The following is a 17,195-nucleotide window of genomic DNA, read 5'->3' as shown; positions in this document are numbered from 1 at the left end:
TCTCGTCCTTGGTGCCTGGGACACCTGGGGCCCAGCTCTCCCCCTCCCCCTCTTTGAGGTTCCGTTTACCCCGTATAAAATCAGGGGCTTCGAAACTGGTTTGGGGAAAGGTGTCTCAGGCTGAGGTCAGAAGTCCATGCTTTGGGCCGTTTGCCAGAAATACAGATTTCTGAGCCCGCCCAGCCTCTGTCTGAAGGTCCGTGGGGTAGGAGCGGGGTTTTCAGCAGACCCCGGGGATGTGGGTGACCCCCGCGGTCTGAGGATCACGTGCCTGGGCAGCGGGCGAGTTTATATATTGGAGAGCGTGGGAAGGAGACACGGACCATAAAATGCTTGGGAACACCGGACTGGACGCGCTGGAAGGGGTCCGCGGATTTACTAGCAAAATCGCAGCGTGAGCAGAAACGTGGCGCGATCTCGCAGGTGACCAGCAGGGGTCGCCCGAAGCCACAACATCCACGGCGGCCACGCGGCAGCCCTGCCTATCGCGGGGCTCATATTTGAGATCGGGGACTCGGGGGTCCACCGGACTTGCCCGGGAGGAGCTGGCCCCTCGTCCCTGCCGGCTGGGGCTCTGAGGTCCCGCTGGGCGGATCCCAGCGTCTCCAGAGGCTCCCAGCCTGAGATCTTCCATTCTTTTAATCGTGTTGGGAAGGATGTGCAGGCCAGGCCACCTCCACCTGCCTGGGGGCTAGGAGGGCCTGCCTCTGCCCCCACCTGCCCCCACCCCTCTTCTGCTCCAGGACATGAGAATTAAAGGGACCCCCCACTCCTCCAGCGGTCTACAGTAATGGCTGGGGGCTGCCATTCTCTTGCACACCACCTCCCCCAGCCACAGAGCCGCCCACCTCCCCTTTTTTTGGCAGGAAAAGACCAGGCGAGGAGGAGAAAGACCATTTATTTCTCCACCCACAGTGGGACTGGTAGGTTTTCAAAAGAGCAATCGCTGGCGTCCCTTTAAATCTTGGCTGACTTCCTCCGGGCAGCAGCCAATCAACAGAGGCGGAGCTGGTGAGTTGCCTGGGCAACGGGCCCCTGGTTGGCTGGAGACCTCAGCCACCGCACTGCCCACTCCCCCGAGGAGGGGGAGATTAACTCTGCGCTGTGCGGTCTCCCTTTTTCGCCGGGCTGGCCTGACGGTGTCTCCTCTCGTGTCTGAAGCCAGAAAGAAACACAGCCTTCGGATCTCAGAGTTGGGAGCGTTCTGGTGGAGAGGACAGGACGGGGCGGGGAAGAGAGAACAGTGCCTTTATCTGTGCTAGACACAAGGCTTGGAGATGGGACAGGAGGAGGAGAAAGGCTGGGGTCCCAGAAGGACAGACAGACAAGCACAAAATAAGATGTCTTCACCCCTGCTCTCTCTGATCCATCCCTGGGTAAAAGCGCTCGGGCAAAAGCTCCCCGGGGGCATCCACCCCAAGGGCGCGCAGCCAGGTCAGCAGGTGGCAGAGACCGTGATGGGACTGGGGTGAGGCAGGAGGGGTGGACTGGGCTTCCCAAACCTGCGCCCCCAGCAGGCCCCGGGGTGCTCGGCCTGGGTCCCTTAGCGCAAGACACACCTGTACAGAAACGACACAGAGATAACACACAGGGCTTCACACGGGGCGTCGCGGGGGGCTTTCTGTCTCTTCGCCCCCAATCCGGGGGACAGTAGAGGCACGTGGGTGTACGTGCGTGTGTCCAACAGGACACGTGTGTTGGTGTGCGCGCGTGTATGCGTGTGTGAGTGAGGGGGGTGCTTGCTGTCTTTTTGGTAGGGAGGTCGCTGTGGTTTCTGGCGGGCGCTCCGCAGCCCTCAGGAGCTCTGGGTCCCGACGGAGCCCAGGGGCCTGGCATCACCCCTGGAAAGCTTCTGGCGGCTTCCGCAGGCTCTTCCGCAGCCCTGAACTCGGCCCGCCAGGGCGCACCCGGCCCAGGGAGGCAGGCGCCGCACCAGGGATAAAGCAGGAGTGGCGGTGGCCTCCTCAGGCCTTGGCCCCGGCCTCTGATACGCCCTGGGCCGTGAGCTCGGCCAGCACGTTGTCCAGATAGCTAGCGTCCGGGTAGCCATGGCCCGTGAGGTTGGAGCCGAACTCCGTCTTGTGGTGGATCTCGTTCCACACCACCGTGTCCGACTCGCCCGTGGTGTTGGACGTGCCGATCGTGAAGATGAGCCTCCGTTCCCAGGCGGTGATGAGCAGCCGCAGCACCTGGGGGCGGGTGAGGTCAGAGGTCATGGGTGGGATCAGAGGTCATGAGAGGGGCAGAGGTCACGGTGGACCAGAGGTCACGGGCAGGGCAGAGGTCACGGGTGGCCCCCACCCCCGGGAGCCTCCGCCCACAGCCCCAGCATGGCTCCCTCCAGGCTCCCAGACTGCCTGGGGAGTCATTCCCTAGGCTCGCGCTTCCCCTCCAGCCCTGTTAGTAAAAGCTCTTTCCAAGTTATCTGCTTCTGGGGCAAAGGAAGGGTCTCACCCTCTAGGCTGTCCTTGGTTTAGACCCCACACTGTCTTAGTTAGAATAACCACTGTGTCAGTTTGTTGCCAGCATTAATAAAACACACACACACGCACACACACACACACATGGAGGTTTCCCATGATAACCTGCCTTCCTGGCATCTCTCAAAACAAAAAACAAAAACTAAGTCAGACAACCGACAGTGTGGTGCAGAAGGGCTTGGACAGCCAGCCTGGGTTCAAATCCCAGCTTTGACCTGGGCGTGGTGGCGCACCCTTGTAATCCCAGCGCTTGGGAGGCTGAGACAGGAGGATCGTGCAGGTTCAAAGCCAGCCTCAGCTACTGAGTGAGGCTCTCAGCAACTTAGGGAGACCCTGTTTCCAAATAAAGTATAAAATAGGTCTGGGAGAAAAGCCCCCCAGTACCACCAAAAAAAAAAAAAAAAAATCCCAGCTCCACTACGTTGGTACTGTGTGACCGTGGGCAAGTCACTGGTCCTCTCGGAAGCTGCCTGTCTTTATCTGTTAAAGGGGGTCTAGCTCTAGACCCTTCGGGCTGGTGAACAGGCTCCGCGGGCCCTGCCCGGGCATCCACCCCCGCGCCCTCCCGGGCACCCACCTTCCGGCCCTTCTCGTTGTTGGGCAGGTAGCAGTGTCGAGGGAAGCCTCTGGCCGTGAACTTCTTCCCGGGGTTGGGGTGCTCCGGGCCCTGCAGAGACAGCCGGCAGGGGCTTAAGCCACCAATCGGCGGGGGGCCCGGGGCCGGCGGGGCGGGGGCTCACCTGGATGCCCGTGGGTATGTCATAGACGATGCGGATGGTCTGGGTGTCAGCGAAGCCGGGCAGCGCGTGGGGGATCAGGTGGAATTCCATCTTCCCGGGCGGCTGGGTCCCCGTCTTCTCCCCGTAGATGGCCTTGCAGGTGGGGCACTGCAGGCTGCCATCCTGGGGCGGGGGAGAGGGTGAGTCCCGGCCGCGCGGCCCGCCGCCCCCCGCACCGCCCTGCTCACCTTGTTACCGTTGGCGTACATGGCCACCAGGCACAGCAGGTGGTACATGTGGCCGCAGCGGCCCAGGCGCCCCACCAGCTCCGGCCGCACGCCCTTGTGCCGGAGCACGCCCTCGTAGCCCGACGCCGTGGCCAGCCGCTCCATACAGATGGTGCAGTCCTGGGGCAAAAGGCCCGGGGTCAGCGCGGCCCTTGCTGGAGGCCGGGCCTCCAGGCCATCACGGGCAGCAGGTGGATGAGAGGATGCCCCCCCCTAGACTGAGTTCAGCTAACTTCCATGGGAAGAGATGGCCCCCTCCCTTCATCCTCAAAAGCCAAACTTAGAGACCTCTGGAGGAAAATGTGACCGGAAACTGTCAGCTATCAGAAGATGGGTAAATGTGATTCTTTTTTATTTTATGTTATTTTATTTTATTTATTTTGGTGGTACTGGGGGTGGAACCCAGGGGCCTTCTACCTCCGGGCTATACTCCCAGACCTATTTTATATTTTATTTGGAAACAGGGTCTCACACTAAATTGCTGAGAGCCTCACTCAGTAGCTGAGGCTGCGCGATCCTCCTGTCTCAGCCTCCCAAGCCTGGGGTTACAAGTGTGCACCACCACATCCGACTCAATGCAATTCCACTAAACATAAGTACTTCTGCTCTTGCAAGGGCACACTGGAAGGACAGATCAGGATTACCCAGCACCCAGGATGCCGTGCGTGCGTGCGTGCGTGCGTGCGTGCATGCGCCCAACGCTCCCAGCCCTGTTTTATTTTTTTTAATTTTGAAACAGGGTCTTGGCTAGGTTACTGAGAGTCTCGCTACATTGCTGAGCCTGTCCTCGAACCTGCAAGCTTCCTGTTTCAGCCTCCCAAATACTAGGATAAGAGGCGAGTTCCGCCATGCTGGCTGACCCAGGACATCTGTAGGGGCTGAGGGCTGGGGCCCCCCACCAGGACCCGGACCCCCACCCGGCCTCACCTCCTCCGGTGGATTCTTCACCTTCTGCGTGTACCTTCGAACCACGTCCTCGGGGTTCTTACCTGCAGGGACACGGGGGCGTGGGTGTGGGGGGTCCCCGGAGTCTACTCCAGGGCGCGGCTCAGGCTGGGAGAGGGCGCTGGGGCTGCCCCAGTCCGCTGGATGGGTCAGGAGGGGTCAGGAGGGTCGTGGGAGCCATACTTTTCTTGAGATGCTTTTTCTTGGTCTTGCGGCACACGCCGGGCACGCCGGGCACAGGCTTCACGTCGCTCTTGCTCACGGGCGGCGGGTGCAGGATGGGTTTGGGGGCGCGAGTCAGGCACACGGGCAGCCCGGCCGCGCACAGCAGGATCCCGGTCATCCCTGGTGCGGGAAAGGGGCGGAGTCAGGGGCGGGGCGCCATATGGCCACGCCCATCACGCGCACAGCCTCCTCTCATTGACGGGAGGGACCTCTCCTTTGGACCACGCCCTTAATTTGCATACAGACCACGCCCGCTCCGCCGAACCCAGCTGGAGCCAAGTGCGCCCCAAGCCTGGGGGCGGCTCCCTGGCCCCGCCCACCAGCCCGCTGAGGGCGGAGCCAAGGGCTGATGGGCGGGGCTGCCTCCTCTCTGGCCTAGTTCTTCTTCCCCTTCTGGGCCTCACCTGCCAGGGCCGGGTGGACCGGTCCAGTGCCATTCAAGTTCTTCACCGGGAGTGCAGGGACCCTGCGGGGTTAAAATAAGAGGCTGCAGCTGGACTTCAGTTCCCCGACGACATCACGAGGCCCTCGTTTGCCTTCCTTTCTGACCCCTGGCACACCTGCCGGGCGTGGTGGCGCACGCTTGTCATCCCAGCATTCGGGAGGCTGAGACAGGAGAATCGCGGTTCGCGGACAGCCTCAGCTACTTAGTGAGGCCCTCTGCAACTCAGTGAGACCCTGTTTCAAAATAAAGAATAAAAAAGTAGGACAGGAGATGTAGCTTGGAGGTCAAATGCCCCTGGGTCCCATCCCCAGACCCGCAAAAAAAAAAAAAAAAAAAGAAAAAAAGAAACCCAAGTACCATGACTTGGCCTGGCTCGAGTCGTGAGTTAGGGGGGCACTGGCCCCACCATTCTGGGAGGAAGGATTCAGGGCCAACACAAGCCAGGCACTTGACTGCCTCTCTCTGGGACAGTCATGCCATGTCTGAGAGCTAATATGAGCCCTGGGAAGTCCTGCCTAACAGGGTCAGCAGTAGTAAAGCCAGGCTTTTCATGAGCATTTCTTCTCCACCTGTAACATTTACTGACATTAGTGCCTGTGACTCAGTGTCCCCTCTTCAAATGAAGAGTCGCTGGGGAAGTGTGTCCTCTGGCTTTGGGGCCAGCCGGAAATGCCTTCAGGTCTTGGTTCAACCTCCAAGCAGCTGGGTGACGTGGGGTGCATCACCTCACCCCATGAGCCTGCTCCCCGTCTGTGGCGTGGGGACCGTACGGGGCTTTCTTTTTGTCTGCTGTGAGGAGTCACCCGGTGCTACGTGACCAGGGACAAACACAATTCCTGGGGCCTAATAAAGACTCCAGGAGCGGCCGGATCCCCACCACCCGCGTCTCTGCTAAGTCACGGTGTGGCTTCTTACAGAGAAAGCCAGGCAGGGTCACCTTGAGCTAGTCACTTTTGACTTCAGGGGGAGGACCGAGTTCCTATGCTCCTGGATTCTGGTGGGCTTGGAGCCCTGGCTGGACGCGCTTAGGAGAGAAGGAGCGCTCTGAATTCTGGTTGGGGGGCAGCCTGGGGCTGGAGATGCCCAGGACGGGGTGCGGCACGGGAGGAACATGTTAGGTAGGGCGGCGGCTGCAGCCCCCTGGCCCACACCCGGTCACCGGTGCCTCAGGAAAGGAAGGTTTCAGACCTCAGCTGCCCCCACATTTCTGGAACCCCTTAAAAACCACAGAGCCCCGGGCTACAAGAGTCAGCCTGGCTCCCGGGCTTGCCCCCCAGCGTCGCTCAATCTGCGGTCCCTGTGAGAGCCGCGGTGGCCCGGCTCCCATGGTGCCGGGTGTGGGAGCCGCCTGGGCCGCTTTTGATGTGGAGTGTGCGGCTTCCTTCTCTGGTGAGAACATCCTCTTCCCCTGGTCAAGTGGCTGCTGGCCTGGGCTTCCCGGAAGTGGGGGCTGCCCTACCTCCTTGGGGCGCAGATTGGTTGCGGGAGCTCTGAGGACTCCTGCCAGGATGGGGTGCCTGACATCGGCTCCTTCCCGAGCGGGGTCTGGCTTCTCAGTGTGGGATGCATCCCCCCGACGAGCGCCTCTCTCTGCTACCTTTTCCTTTTTGAGCCCCGCATCAGGCCTTGGCTGTGCTCTGCGCCCAATCCCAGGTGGCTCCCATCTTGCTCAGGGGCGCCTAACCATCTGACCTGGCCCCGCCTGCTCTTGGGACCTCCTTCCTGTGTGCGCACCGCTCAGCCACCTTTCCCATCTTGTTTGATTGTGTGGCCCCACTCTTCTCTCCTCCCCAGACTGCAGGTCACTGGAAACGCATCTGACCCAGCCCGTGACCCCAGGGTTGGGGGTCACACCACAAAAAACGCGCTCACCAAGTCCTGGAGAGAGATGAGCCAATGAGAAACTGGCCCAGCAGCTCTGGGGTCTCTTGGGGGTGGTGGTGGTACTGGTTTCCATAGAAACGGGGGTTCTAATTTTAAATGTCACCCCAACCCCAGAGACCAGTTAGAGCAGAGAAATCTAATGCGTGGCCTGTACACTGCTGCACCAATCTGGCTCCCGTGGCAGACATCACCAATCCATCCCAGAACGCCTTACCAGGAAGCCAGGAGACATCACCAATCCATCCCAGAACGTCTTACCAGGAAGCCAGGAGGCAACTTCAGAATCCTCCTCCACACAGTGCCCCAGGGAGGCACCGTGGGGAGAGGGCAGAAATGCACAGGACAGGGAAGCTCTTTGGCATTTGTTTGCAGGTGACTGCAAGTAAGAGAGCCCAGAGAGGAAAATGACTTCATGAGGTCACCCAGCTGGTGAGGGGTACAGCTGGCACCAGGCCCTCGAGTTTCTGGGTCGGAGCCCAGGACCCTGGGGAAGGAGAGGCTTTGTGACACTGCTTGGGGTCCTGCAGGACTCGTCACCTTCTCTACTGATGGTTTCCAGGCCCCCCCTGGCCTCAGACTCCCCCAGGATACTGGCATGTGCCCAGCAGCTCCCTGGGGAGCCCCTGAGGGGCTTGTGCCTCAGTCACCTGGGTCCTAGTGGGTAAAGAAGGGACACAACCGCCGAGAGACGGAAGCCCTGGGCCCCACAACCATTAATTCCTTTTTTGCCTGTGTGTGTGTGTGTGTGTGTGTGTGTGTGTGTGTGTGTGTGTGGTGCTGGGGACTGACCCATTCTATTTCTGACCTACACCTCCAGCCCTTTTTATATTTTATTTTGAAACAGGGTCTTGCTGAGTTGCTGAGGGCCTCGCTAAGTGGCCGAGGCGGGCCTCCAACCCGCGATCCTCCGTCGGGCCCAGACTGTGGGTCGGGCCCACGGAGGCCTGCAGGACCCGGGGGCAGGGGGGCGCCCGAGCCCCCTGGGGCCCTGTCAGCTGCCGGCTGGCCGGGGGTTTCCCCTTCCCACGCGCCAGCGCCCCCACCTGCTGGGCGAGCCCGGGGCCTTCTGCAGACCTGTTTCCCCTCTGTCAAACGGGATGGCCGCCCCCACCCCCACCCGCCCACCTCCCAGGGGCTAAAGGGGTTAAAGGCCCCCTGGAGAGAGGTCTGGAGGGGCGACTCCACTTGGGGGCCAGGTGGCGCCCCCCGCTGCCCAGCGCTCACCCCCACCCGTGGGAGCCCAGGTAGGGGGCTGGGCCGCAGGCTGCGGTGCCCACGTTCCCACGGCCTGCGCGGCCACGTGGTGCAGACCGCGCTGCGGTTTGGCCTCCCGGGGAGCGGGACAGGAAGTGCTCAGGTGGGGGCCGGGTGGGGAGCGGCTGTGACCTCGTGGGGAGGGGCGCCGGCGGCCAGGAAAGGGGGGCCGCGAGGTCGGGTGGGGGTGGGGGGCCTGCAGGGCAGGACTTGGCCGTTCTCATCTTTGAGGACTTCTAAAAAATTTTTTTTAGCCATTTAAAGGTAATAACCATGAAGGAACCAGAGACACGATGTATGTGGGTTCTCTGCAATAAAATCACTGCAAGCAATATTTTAAAAAAAGGAAAACACCCCCCCCCATCTCCCCGCGGTCTGCCCATTGCAGACAGGTCTCAGGTTTGGAGTGGGGCTGTCACCACAGTCCCAAGGGGCCGCTGCAGCTCACACCCCGAAAGCAAAGTCCTCATCTTCAAGGCCCTGGGCCACTTCCTCTCCCACGCTCACCCTCCAGCCTCTCCAGCCACAGACCGCCGCAAACACACCAGGCAGCCTCAGGGTCTTTGCACAAGCTTGTGCCCGCAACCTGTACTTACTTTTCTTTCTGTCTGTCTTTCTTTTCCAGTGCTAGGGATTCAACCCAGGGCCTCAAACAAGCAAGGCAAAGCTTTCTACCACTGAGTCCCATCCTGACTCCAGAGATTCCTCCTCCTGTCCTGAAGATTGAACAAGGGGGGGCGGCATTCTACCTCTGAGCTGGACCTCAGCCCTTTTTATGTTTTAGTTTGAAACAGGGTCTTGCTAAGTTGCCAAGGGTCACGTTAACTTGCTGAGGCTGGCCTCAAACCTGCGGTCCTCCTGTCTCAGCTTCCCAAGTACTGGGATTACAGGTGTGCACGCCACATCCGCTCATGGCTTCCTTCTTAATATTTTTTGTTTGTTTGTTTTGTGGGTCTGGGGATGGAACCCAGGGGCATTCGACCTGCGAGCGACACCCCCAGCCCTGTTTTTTATTCTTTATTTTGAAACAGGGTCTCACTGAGTTGCAGAGGGCCTCACTAAGTAGTAGCTGAGGCTGTCTGTGAACCGTGATCCTCCCGTCTCAGCCTCCCGAATGCTGGGATTACAAGGGTGCACCACCGCACCTCACTTATCTTTATTTAAAATTGCATTCTTCTTAAAAATAAAATTACCTCCCTGCTATCATTCCCGACACTTCTTCCCTTTCTCATTTTCCTTGGTAGAAGCTGCTATTCTCTACCTTATTTTAGAATTTCTTCCTTTTCAGCCTTCCCTTTTCTTTTTTCTTTTTTTCTTTTTGATGCTGGGGATTGAACCCAGGGGTGTTCTAGCTCTGAGCCACACCCCCAGCCTAATTTACTGTGTGTGTGTGTGTGTGTGTGTGTGTGTGTGTGTGTGTGTGTGTTGCCAGGGATTAAATCCACATGCATTCTACCTTTGAGCTACACCCCGGCCCGATTTTATTTTTTATTTTTAAAACAGGTTCTCACAGCTGGGCGTGGCGGCGCACGCTTGTAATTCCGGCACTTGGGAGGCTGAGACAGGAGGACCTCAGTTTGTTGACAGCCTCAGCTACTACTTAGTGAGGCCTTTTGCAACTCAGTGAGACCCTGTTTCCAAATAAAGACTAAAAAATAGGGCTGGGGGTGTAGCTCGGAGGTCGAGTGCCCCTGGGTTCCATCCCCAGTACCGCACACACAGAAAAAGAGAGTCAAAGGGGGCAGCAATGGGGAGAGAGGCGTGGGGCAAAGGGTTAACGCCCGCGCTGCCGGGAGAGTGCTTCCAGACCCTTAAGGAAGTGATGCGCAGCCCAGAGAAGGCAAAGCAGAAGAAATAAATACGCAATTGGCAAGAAAGGCGCCCACACGCATGGCCAGTAAACAGGAAAAGGTTCTGAGCCTCCACTTGGGAAAACGTATACGGTGGATCTCACTGGGCGTGGGGGCGCAAGCCTGTGATCCAAGTACTTGGGAGGCTGAGACGGGAGGTCTGAGGACAGACTCGGCAAGCAGTAAGAATCTCAGCAACCCAGGGAGACCCTGCTTCAAAAAAAAATCGAGCTGGGGGTGCAGCTTGGGGGTAGAATGCTCTGGGTTCAATTCCCAGGATCAAAATGGATGGATGATTGGATGGGTGGGTGGAGGGAAGGATAGAGGAAGGGAGGGATGGATGGATGGAAGGATGGATGGGTGGGTGGATGGATGGATAAATAGATGAATGGGTGGAGGGATGGATGGATGGATGGATGGATGGATGGATGGAAGAATGGATGAATGGGAGGAGGGAGGGAAGGAGGGATGGAGGGATGGATGGATGGAGGGAGGGATGGGTGGATGGATGGATAAATGGATGGGTGGGTGGAGGGAGGGATGGATGGATGGAGGGAGGGATGGATGGATGGAAGGATGGATGGGTGGATGGATGGATAAATGGATGGGTGGGTGGAGGGAGGGATGGATGGATGGAGGGAGGGAGAGATGGATGGATGGAAGGATGGATGGGTGGATGGATGGATGGATAAATGGATGGATGGATGGGTGGGTGGGGTCTCTCCAGCACCCACCGGCTGGGCAGCGCTGTGCCAGGCTGACCGGGGGATAGGAGGGCACGGAGTTGACAGAGAGCTTTGACATCTGGGCTCCAGCTGGAGGATGACCTGTCTCCCCAGCCTCCTTTCAGAAGCTGCAAACACCAACGCCCAGAGAGGCTTGGCTAGGCCACACAGTAAGGGGGTGCTGACGCGGGGCCCTCTCCTTACGGCTTCACCCCTTCCTTTGGGCCCCCTGACCCCTCCTGGGCCCACAGCCTGAAATGGCAGGGCAGGCGGGGTGGGGCACCCCGATACCCTGGCGCATCTGGGGTTTCCAAGGGAGACCTAAGTGCGTGCGTTGGGCAAGTGGCTTCTCCTGTTGCCGCCTCTGAAGATGGAGCCATCAGGACCGGGGCGGGGCTGCGGGGCCATGGAGACGCAGGCGCAGCTCTGAAGTGGCGCCCGGGACGGAGCCAGGCGCAGCGAGCGCAAAGCGCTGGAAACTCTGAGCTCGCCGCAGCTGTGCCCCGGGCGCTGGACGCTGACCTCTCGCGAGGCAGGGCGGATCCCCACCCCTGCGCATCCCCCAGATGGAGACAGACAGCTGGCTCCTCGCCCTGGCGCAGGGCGAGTGGAAAAAAACCTCTGGCCAGGTGGACACTCAGCACCCCTCCCCCAGCTGTGCGACTCGGGGCGGCAATCACCCTCGGCCGCTCTCCTGGGCCGAGGGGAAGAGCTTTCTGAAGAGTCCTCTGCTCCCTCGCACACGGATCGTAGGCAATTTATCTATTTATTTTTTTAATACGGGGGAGTGAACTGATGGGTTGCTCTAACTCTGACCTATATCCTGTTTTGTTTTGCTTTGAAACAGTCTCTCAAGGGTGCTGAGTCTCACTACGCTGCTGAGGCTGTCTTCGAACCTGCGATCCTCCCGTCTCCGCCTTGCACGTACTGGGTGACAGGTGTATACTGTCGCACCCCGCTAGGTGATGGTTTTGCTACGTGGGCGTGCCCGCCCGCCCTGCTGAGGGCACCTGTGAGAGGTGGCAGTCGCAGCCCTGTCAGATAGGGAAACTGAGGCTCGAGAGACCAAGCCACTTGTCCAGTATCACCTGAGCAGGAAGGTGGAGAGAAGGGAAAGGGCAGAGCTGAGAGAGAAAGGAAAAAATAGGAGAGACCGGGAGACAGAGACAGGCCGAAAGAGACAAAGAAAGCCGGGCGTGGTGGCGCACGCTCGTCATCCCAGCATCCGGGAGGCTGAGACAGGAGGATCGCGGTTCGCGGGCAGCCTCGGCTACTTAGTGGGGCCCTTCGCAAGTCAGTGAGACCCTGTTTCAAAATAAAGAATAAAAAGTAGGGGAGGGGGAGAACCTCGGAGGTGGAATGCATCCCCCTGTTCAATTCCCAGTACCACACAAAAAAAGCAAAAGAGGGGGCATTCGTGGGAGGGCACACAGAGGACCCCATGGGGACACAGAGGGAGGACGGTCATCTGGGAGCCAAGAACAGAGGCTGAGAACCAGCTCTGCCTGCACCCGGACCTCAGAAACTAGTGGCCAGAACCCCAAAAGGACACAGCTCTATTGTGGAAGCCATGGCGGCGGTGGTACTGGGCTCCGGCAGCCCCGCAAATTCATACAGATACAAAAACTGGGACAGAGAGCCTGGAAGGGCCGCAGTGGGGGGTTGGGGGACCAGGGTGGGGGAGGGGCCTGGCTGGTGGAGCTCAGAGACCCCCCTCCCCACCTCTTCCCATCGCAGCCAGCTTGGCCTCGGTTGCCCTGGCAACGGGAAGCTTTCGCCTAGAGGAAGGGGGAGGAGCCACAGGCTGGCGAGGGAGGAGGGTGGCCTCCCAGGCCCCACCCCGTCTCCTGCTTTGTGCTTTGGGGTCCAATATCTGCTCTTAGAGAGGGTCAGGAATAACTTCCAGGGGACAGGGGCGGGTAAGAGAAAGGGTGTAGACTAGGGAGACTTATCAGGGGAGTTCTCCAGCAGGTGGGTGAGGGAAAGCCGAGTTTAATGATTTCCGCCCCCGGGGAGAAATCTTCCTTCTCCCCACAGCCCTTTGGAGCTCAGACATATTCTGTACCCCCAGCCCCCTTGTCGGTTGTACCAACCTCAGGCTCCCCTGAGGCCCCACACTCTGGCCTGATAACCCCATTTGTAAAATATAATCTCAGCTAGGCTTGGGGGTGCGTACCTGTCATCTCAGGGCTTGGGAGGCTGAGACAGGAGGATCACCGGTTCAAAGCCAGCCTCAGCGACTTAGTGAGACCCTATTTCCCAGTAAAAGAGAAAATGGGGCTGGGGGTGCAGCTTGGAGGTAGAAGGCTCCTGGGTTCATTTCAATCTCTAGCAACACACACACACACACACACCCCTCTGCCCCACTGACCCACAGGGAAGCATCTCTTCCCATGTGGTCTCTAGAACTTTCTGGGTCCGTTCCTACTTCCTCTCCAGCAAAGTCCTGCCGGGGATGCCCTTCTCTGGATGGTCCCTCACCCGGCCTGCCATGCCGCGCCCTTCAGGCCCCCTTAAAGACACACTTGGTGTCCCCTGTGCCGGGAATGGCTCTTCTCCACGTCTGGCTATCACAAGAGGTCCTCTCTGGACACCTGCTCCCTCTCGACCTTGGCCGTCTCTCCAGGGCTCATGCTAAGGGCGCATCCGCCTTCCCACCCATCTGCGCATCCCCGAGAACGCGCACCGCTCTGGGGGACCGCACCCTGGTGATCTTTGGAGAATTAACCCTAGAGTAATTCCCACCTGCCCGCCAACAGTGGCTTTCAAACATTTCATCGCTGACAAAGAAATTCTATTCATCTAGCCACCTGTTTGGGAGATGCAGAAATGTAAAAATTCATGCACAATTTTAACCGGTACTACATATGATGCACGCCAGTACATTCTATTGTTCTCTCTCTTATTATTTTTCTTTTTTTTGGGGGGATGGAACCCAGGGGCATTCTACCTCTGAGCTACAGCACCAGCCCTATTTTATTTTTTTTTGAAACACAGCCTCGCTAAGTCGCTGAGGCTGGCCTTGAACCTGTGATCCCCCTGTCTCAGCCTCCCAAGTACTGGGATTATAGGCCTGCGCCACCACGCCCGGCTACATCTTATCCTTTTGATTCTATTTCAAGAAAATTCTGGCGGTGGGTGAGCCCACACACACCATCCAGATCTGACCCGGGTAGACCTCAGGCCATCCCTGAGAATGACGGGGCCCTGCATGGGGGATCCGGGCGGAGTCCGCCGGCCCCGCCCCGGCCACAGCCACGCCCCCTGCCTCCCTCGCCCTGGCCTGGGCCCGGCTCTTCCCTTTCGCTGGACACCCTCAGGGGTGTCCACTCCCTCAGGGGTGTCAGGAACACCGCTCCCTGGGTCCTCATCCTGGGCTCTGGGGACACTTTGCCCAGGGAATTTCCAACCTGGGTAGGACCCAGGCTTGCTTTCTTTCACGATGAAGTCCTGCTGGGAAAGCCAGTTTTGCAAAAGAGCTCCCCCGGGGCTGCTCTAGGCCAGGGCAGAGAGCCTGGCTCTGCTAACCCGTCTCCTCGCCATTTTTCCGAGTTCTCCCAGAGGTCCCTGGAGCCCAGGTGGAGAGACAGCTTTTTAACCCGAGGCGATGGTGACATTTCCGCCCAGCGTGTGGGCAGCAACTAGGCGCTTGTCCAGCGGCCGCAGGGGCTGCACGGGGGTCAGGGGGCTCCAAACACTAATAACGCGAAGCCAGCACTGCGCAGCCGCGAGCCAGAGGTCTGGGTGCCCGCCTGGCTGACCTCGGAGGCCGGGCCTCTCCCGGCCTCGGCCTCCGGATCTGAGCTAAGGGAAGGTGGAGTCATTTGGGGGATAACAGGCGGCGCAGAGGGAGCGTTTGGGTGAGCACGGATTCCGCACCGCCTGGGATTCCGCACCGCCTGGGTGTCGCCCTCCGGCCCACCACGTGAGAGCAGCGCGAGGCTTTGGGCAGGCCTCGGCCCTCCGTGCCCCAGTGTCCTCGCCCGCAAACTGGGGGAGAGGAGAAGACCCACCTCATAGGGCCCCCGGGCATCGAGACACATGAGCGGCCACATCTTGGGGTGCCCATGAAGTGGGCGGTCCCTACCCTTCCTTTCTGGGGATTGCACCCAGGCGGGCACTGCCAGTGAGCTGCACCCCTAGCCCCCGACTCCTTTTTTTTTTTTTTTTTTTTTGGTGGTACTGGGGATGGGACCCAGGGGCCTTCTACCTCTGGGCTACACTCCCAGGCCTATTTTATATTTTATTTGGATACAGGGTCTCTTAAGCCAGCGAGGCTGGCTTCGAACCTGCGTGATCCTCCTGTCTCTGCCTCCCAAGCGTGGGGATTAAAAGTGTGGGCCATCACGCCCGGCTCTAGCCCCCCTTTTGAAATCAGGGACATTCTGCCTCTGAGCTACACTCCCAGCCTATTTTTTTTTTTTTTAATTTTGAAAGGGGAGCTGGGAGCTGGGCGTGGTGGCGCCCGCTTGTAATACCAGCATTGGGGAGGCTGAAACCGGAGGTTCACGATTTGCCGACAGCCTCAGCTCCTTAATGAGGCCCTCCACAACTTAGTGAGACCCTGTTTCAAAATATAGAATAAAAAATAGGCCAGGGGGTGTAGCTCGGAGGCGGAATGCCCCTGAGTTCCATCCCAGGACCCGCAAAGAAAAGAAAAAGAAAACAGAAAAAGAAAAAAGAAAAAGGGTCTAAGTTGCCGAGGGCATCGCTGGGTTGCTGGGACTGGCCTTGAACTTGCCATCCTCCCATCTCAGCCTCCCAAATAAATACTGGGGGATTCTAGATGCCCAGCCCGGCTTGATTAAAGAAAAAAAAAAAGTCCCCTCCCAGCCCTTTACAATTTTTACTTCTAGGCAGTTTTTCCCTAAGTCGCCCAGACTGGCCTTGAATTTGGGATCCTCCGGCCTCAGCCTCCCCAGAAGCTGAGCTCCGCCCCCGCGCCTCCCTGGACGCAGCTCCGGGCTAAACGCCAGGACCACCGCCCTGCCCTGCCCCCCGGGCGCACGGACCCCACCCGGACCCCCACCCCGGGGCCCGGCTTACCCGGGCGGGACGGAGGCGCGCGGGGCGCGCGGGGGCCCCGGCCGGTTGAGGTTGTTCTGGCCGGGCGCGGGCGCGCCGTGGGGGGCGCTCGGGCTCCGCGGGGGCCCCCCGGGGGGCGGCGGGGGCTCGGCGGGCCCGGCCCAGAGCGCGGTGCCCGCGAAGGTGGCGCTGGGGCGCACGGCGGGCGGCGGGGGGCGCGCGGGGGGCGCGCGGCGGCGCTGCGAGGCCAGGATGGCGTTGGAGGCGGCGCGCGTGCCCTTGACCAGCAGGCACTGGCGGCAGGAGCAGGGCTGGCCGGAGCTGGCGCCCACGGGCCACGACTGCGACTTGGGGATGGCGCCCACGGTGAGCGGGTAGGCCAGGTCCAGGCGGCGGCGCAGGCGGCGGCGGCGGCGCGTCTGGCGGTTCATCTGCGACATGCTGTCGAAGTAGACGAGGTAGCAGAAGCCGAGCGACGAGAGGTCGAGCCACGGGTGCTGCTTCTCGTAGGCGTTCTGGATGGTCACGCAGATGTCCATGTCGTAGGCCGTCCACGCGCCGCCGTCGTTCTCCCACTCCCACACGATGCCCTTGCCCGGCGCCGACGACGGGTCGTAGAAGTTGCGCCGCACCGGCCGCATGGTGCCTGTGGCCAGAGGGGAGAGGCTGAGGCCGGGGGAGGCCGGGAGGGGAGGCCGCGAGGGGAGGCCGGGAGGGGAGGCCGGGCGGGGAGGCCGGGAGGGGAGGCCGGGAGGGGAGGCCGCGAGGGTCAGCGCGGCGCCCAGGGGTGATCAGGCCCGGGCGGAGGCGCGCACGCAGGAAGGGAGGGAGCCCAGCGCAGGCGGGATCAGCGCTCAGCACTGACTGGGGATTGCAGTAAATTTGGCTCAGGGGCTGGGTCAGTGGTCAGCAGGTGGAGGGCCCTGGCGAGAATGCCCGCAAGGGGTGCAGTCAGGAAGGTGTGGGGGGATCAGGGGATCCAGGACCGCCAGCCCCATCTGTCCACCCAAGGTCAGGCGGGCACCCACGTGCTCACCGGCCCTGGGGGTGGCAGGGGAGGTGTGTGTGGGGGCCGTGATCAGCAGACAGCATGCACAGGGGCTCCCTCCTGGCATGCACAGGGGCTCCCTTCCAGCATGCACTGGGGTCCCCTCCCAGCATGCACTAGACCTCCCTCCCGGCATGCACCCCTTCACCAGTTCACACATTCATTCAAGGACTCGCCCACCCATCCATTCATTCATGGGCTTAGCAACAGGCACTGGTCCACTCATTGATTCCACAATTATTTCATTAGCCCATCCGTTTGTCCTGCTTGCAGTTCACACCTCCCTCCCTCCCTCCCTCCCTCCCTTT

General features: G+C 60.1%; 1 protein-coding gene across 2 annotated transcripts in view; it reads right to left on the bottom strand.

Moving 5' to 3' along the window:
* Window positions 1-1,964: 1,964 nt before the first annotated feature.
* DTX1 (deltex E3 ubiquitin ligase 1) overlaps window positions 1,965-17,195 on the bottom strand; it is a gene marked incomplete at both ends in the record, with an annotated part of 33,200 nt that continues 17,969 nt past the window's right edge. The window contains 8 exons of one of the 2 annotated variants that reach the window (XM_080717968.1): window positions 1,965-2,189; window positions 3,058-3,147; window positions 3,221-3,382; window positions 3,436-3,606; window positions 4,414-4,475; window positions 4,615-4,776; window positions 5,061-5,122; window positions 15,861-16,485. In XM_080717968.1, coding sequence (XP_080574094.1) covers window positions 1,965-2,189; window positions 3,058-3,147; window positions 3,221-3,382; window positions 3,436-3,606; window positions 4,414-4,475; window positions 4,615-4,776; window positions 5,061-5,122; window positions 15,861-16,485 — 1,559 coding nt within the window. The remainder of the gene's footprint in view (window positions 2,190-3,057; window positions 3,148-3,220; window positions 3,383-3,435; window positions 3,607-4,413; window positions 4,476-4,614; window positions 4,777-5,060; window positions 5,123-15,860; window positions 16,486-17,195) is intronic. The other variant, XM_080717969.1, reaches the window with a different exon arrangement.

The sequence above is a fragment of the Muscardinus avellanarius genome (genome assembly GCF_963383645.1).
Source record: "Muscardinus avellanarius genome assembly, chromosome: 21".
Taxonomy (NCBI): Eukaryota; Metazoa; Chordata; class Mammalia; order Rodentia; family Gliridae; genus Muscardinus; species Muscardinus avellanarius.
Note: the sequence above shows the minus strand (reverse complement) of the source record. Positions and strands in the feature narration are given on the sequence as shown.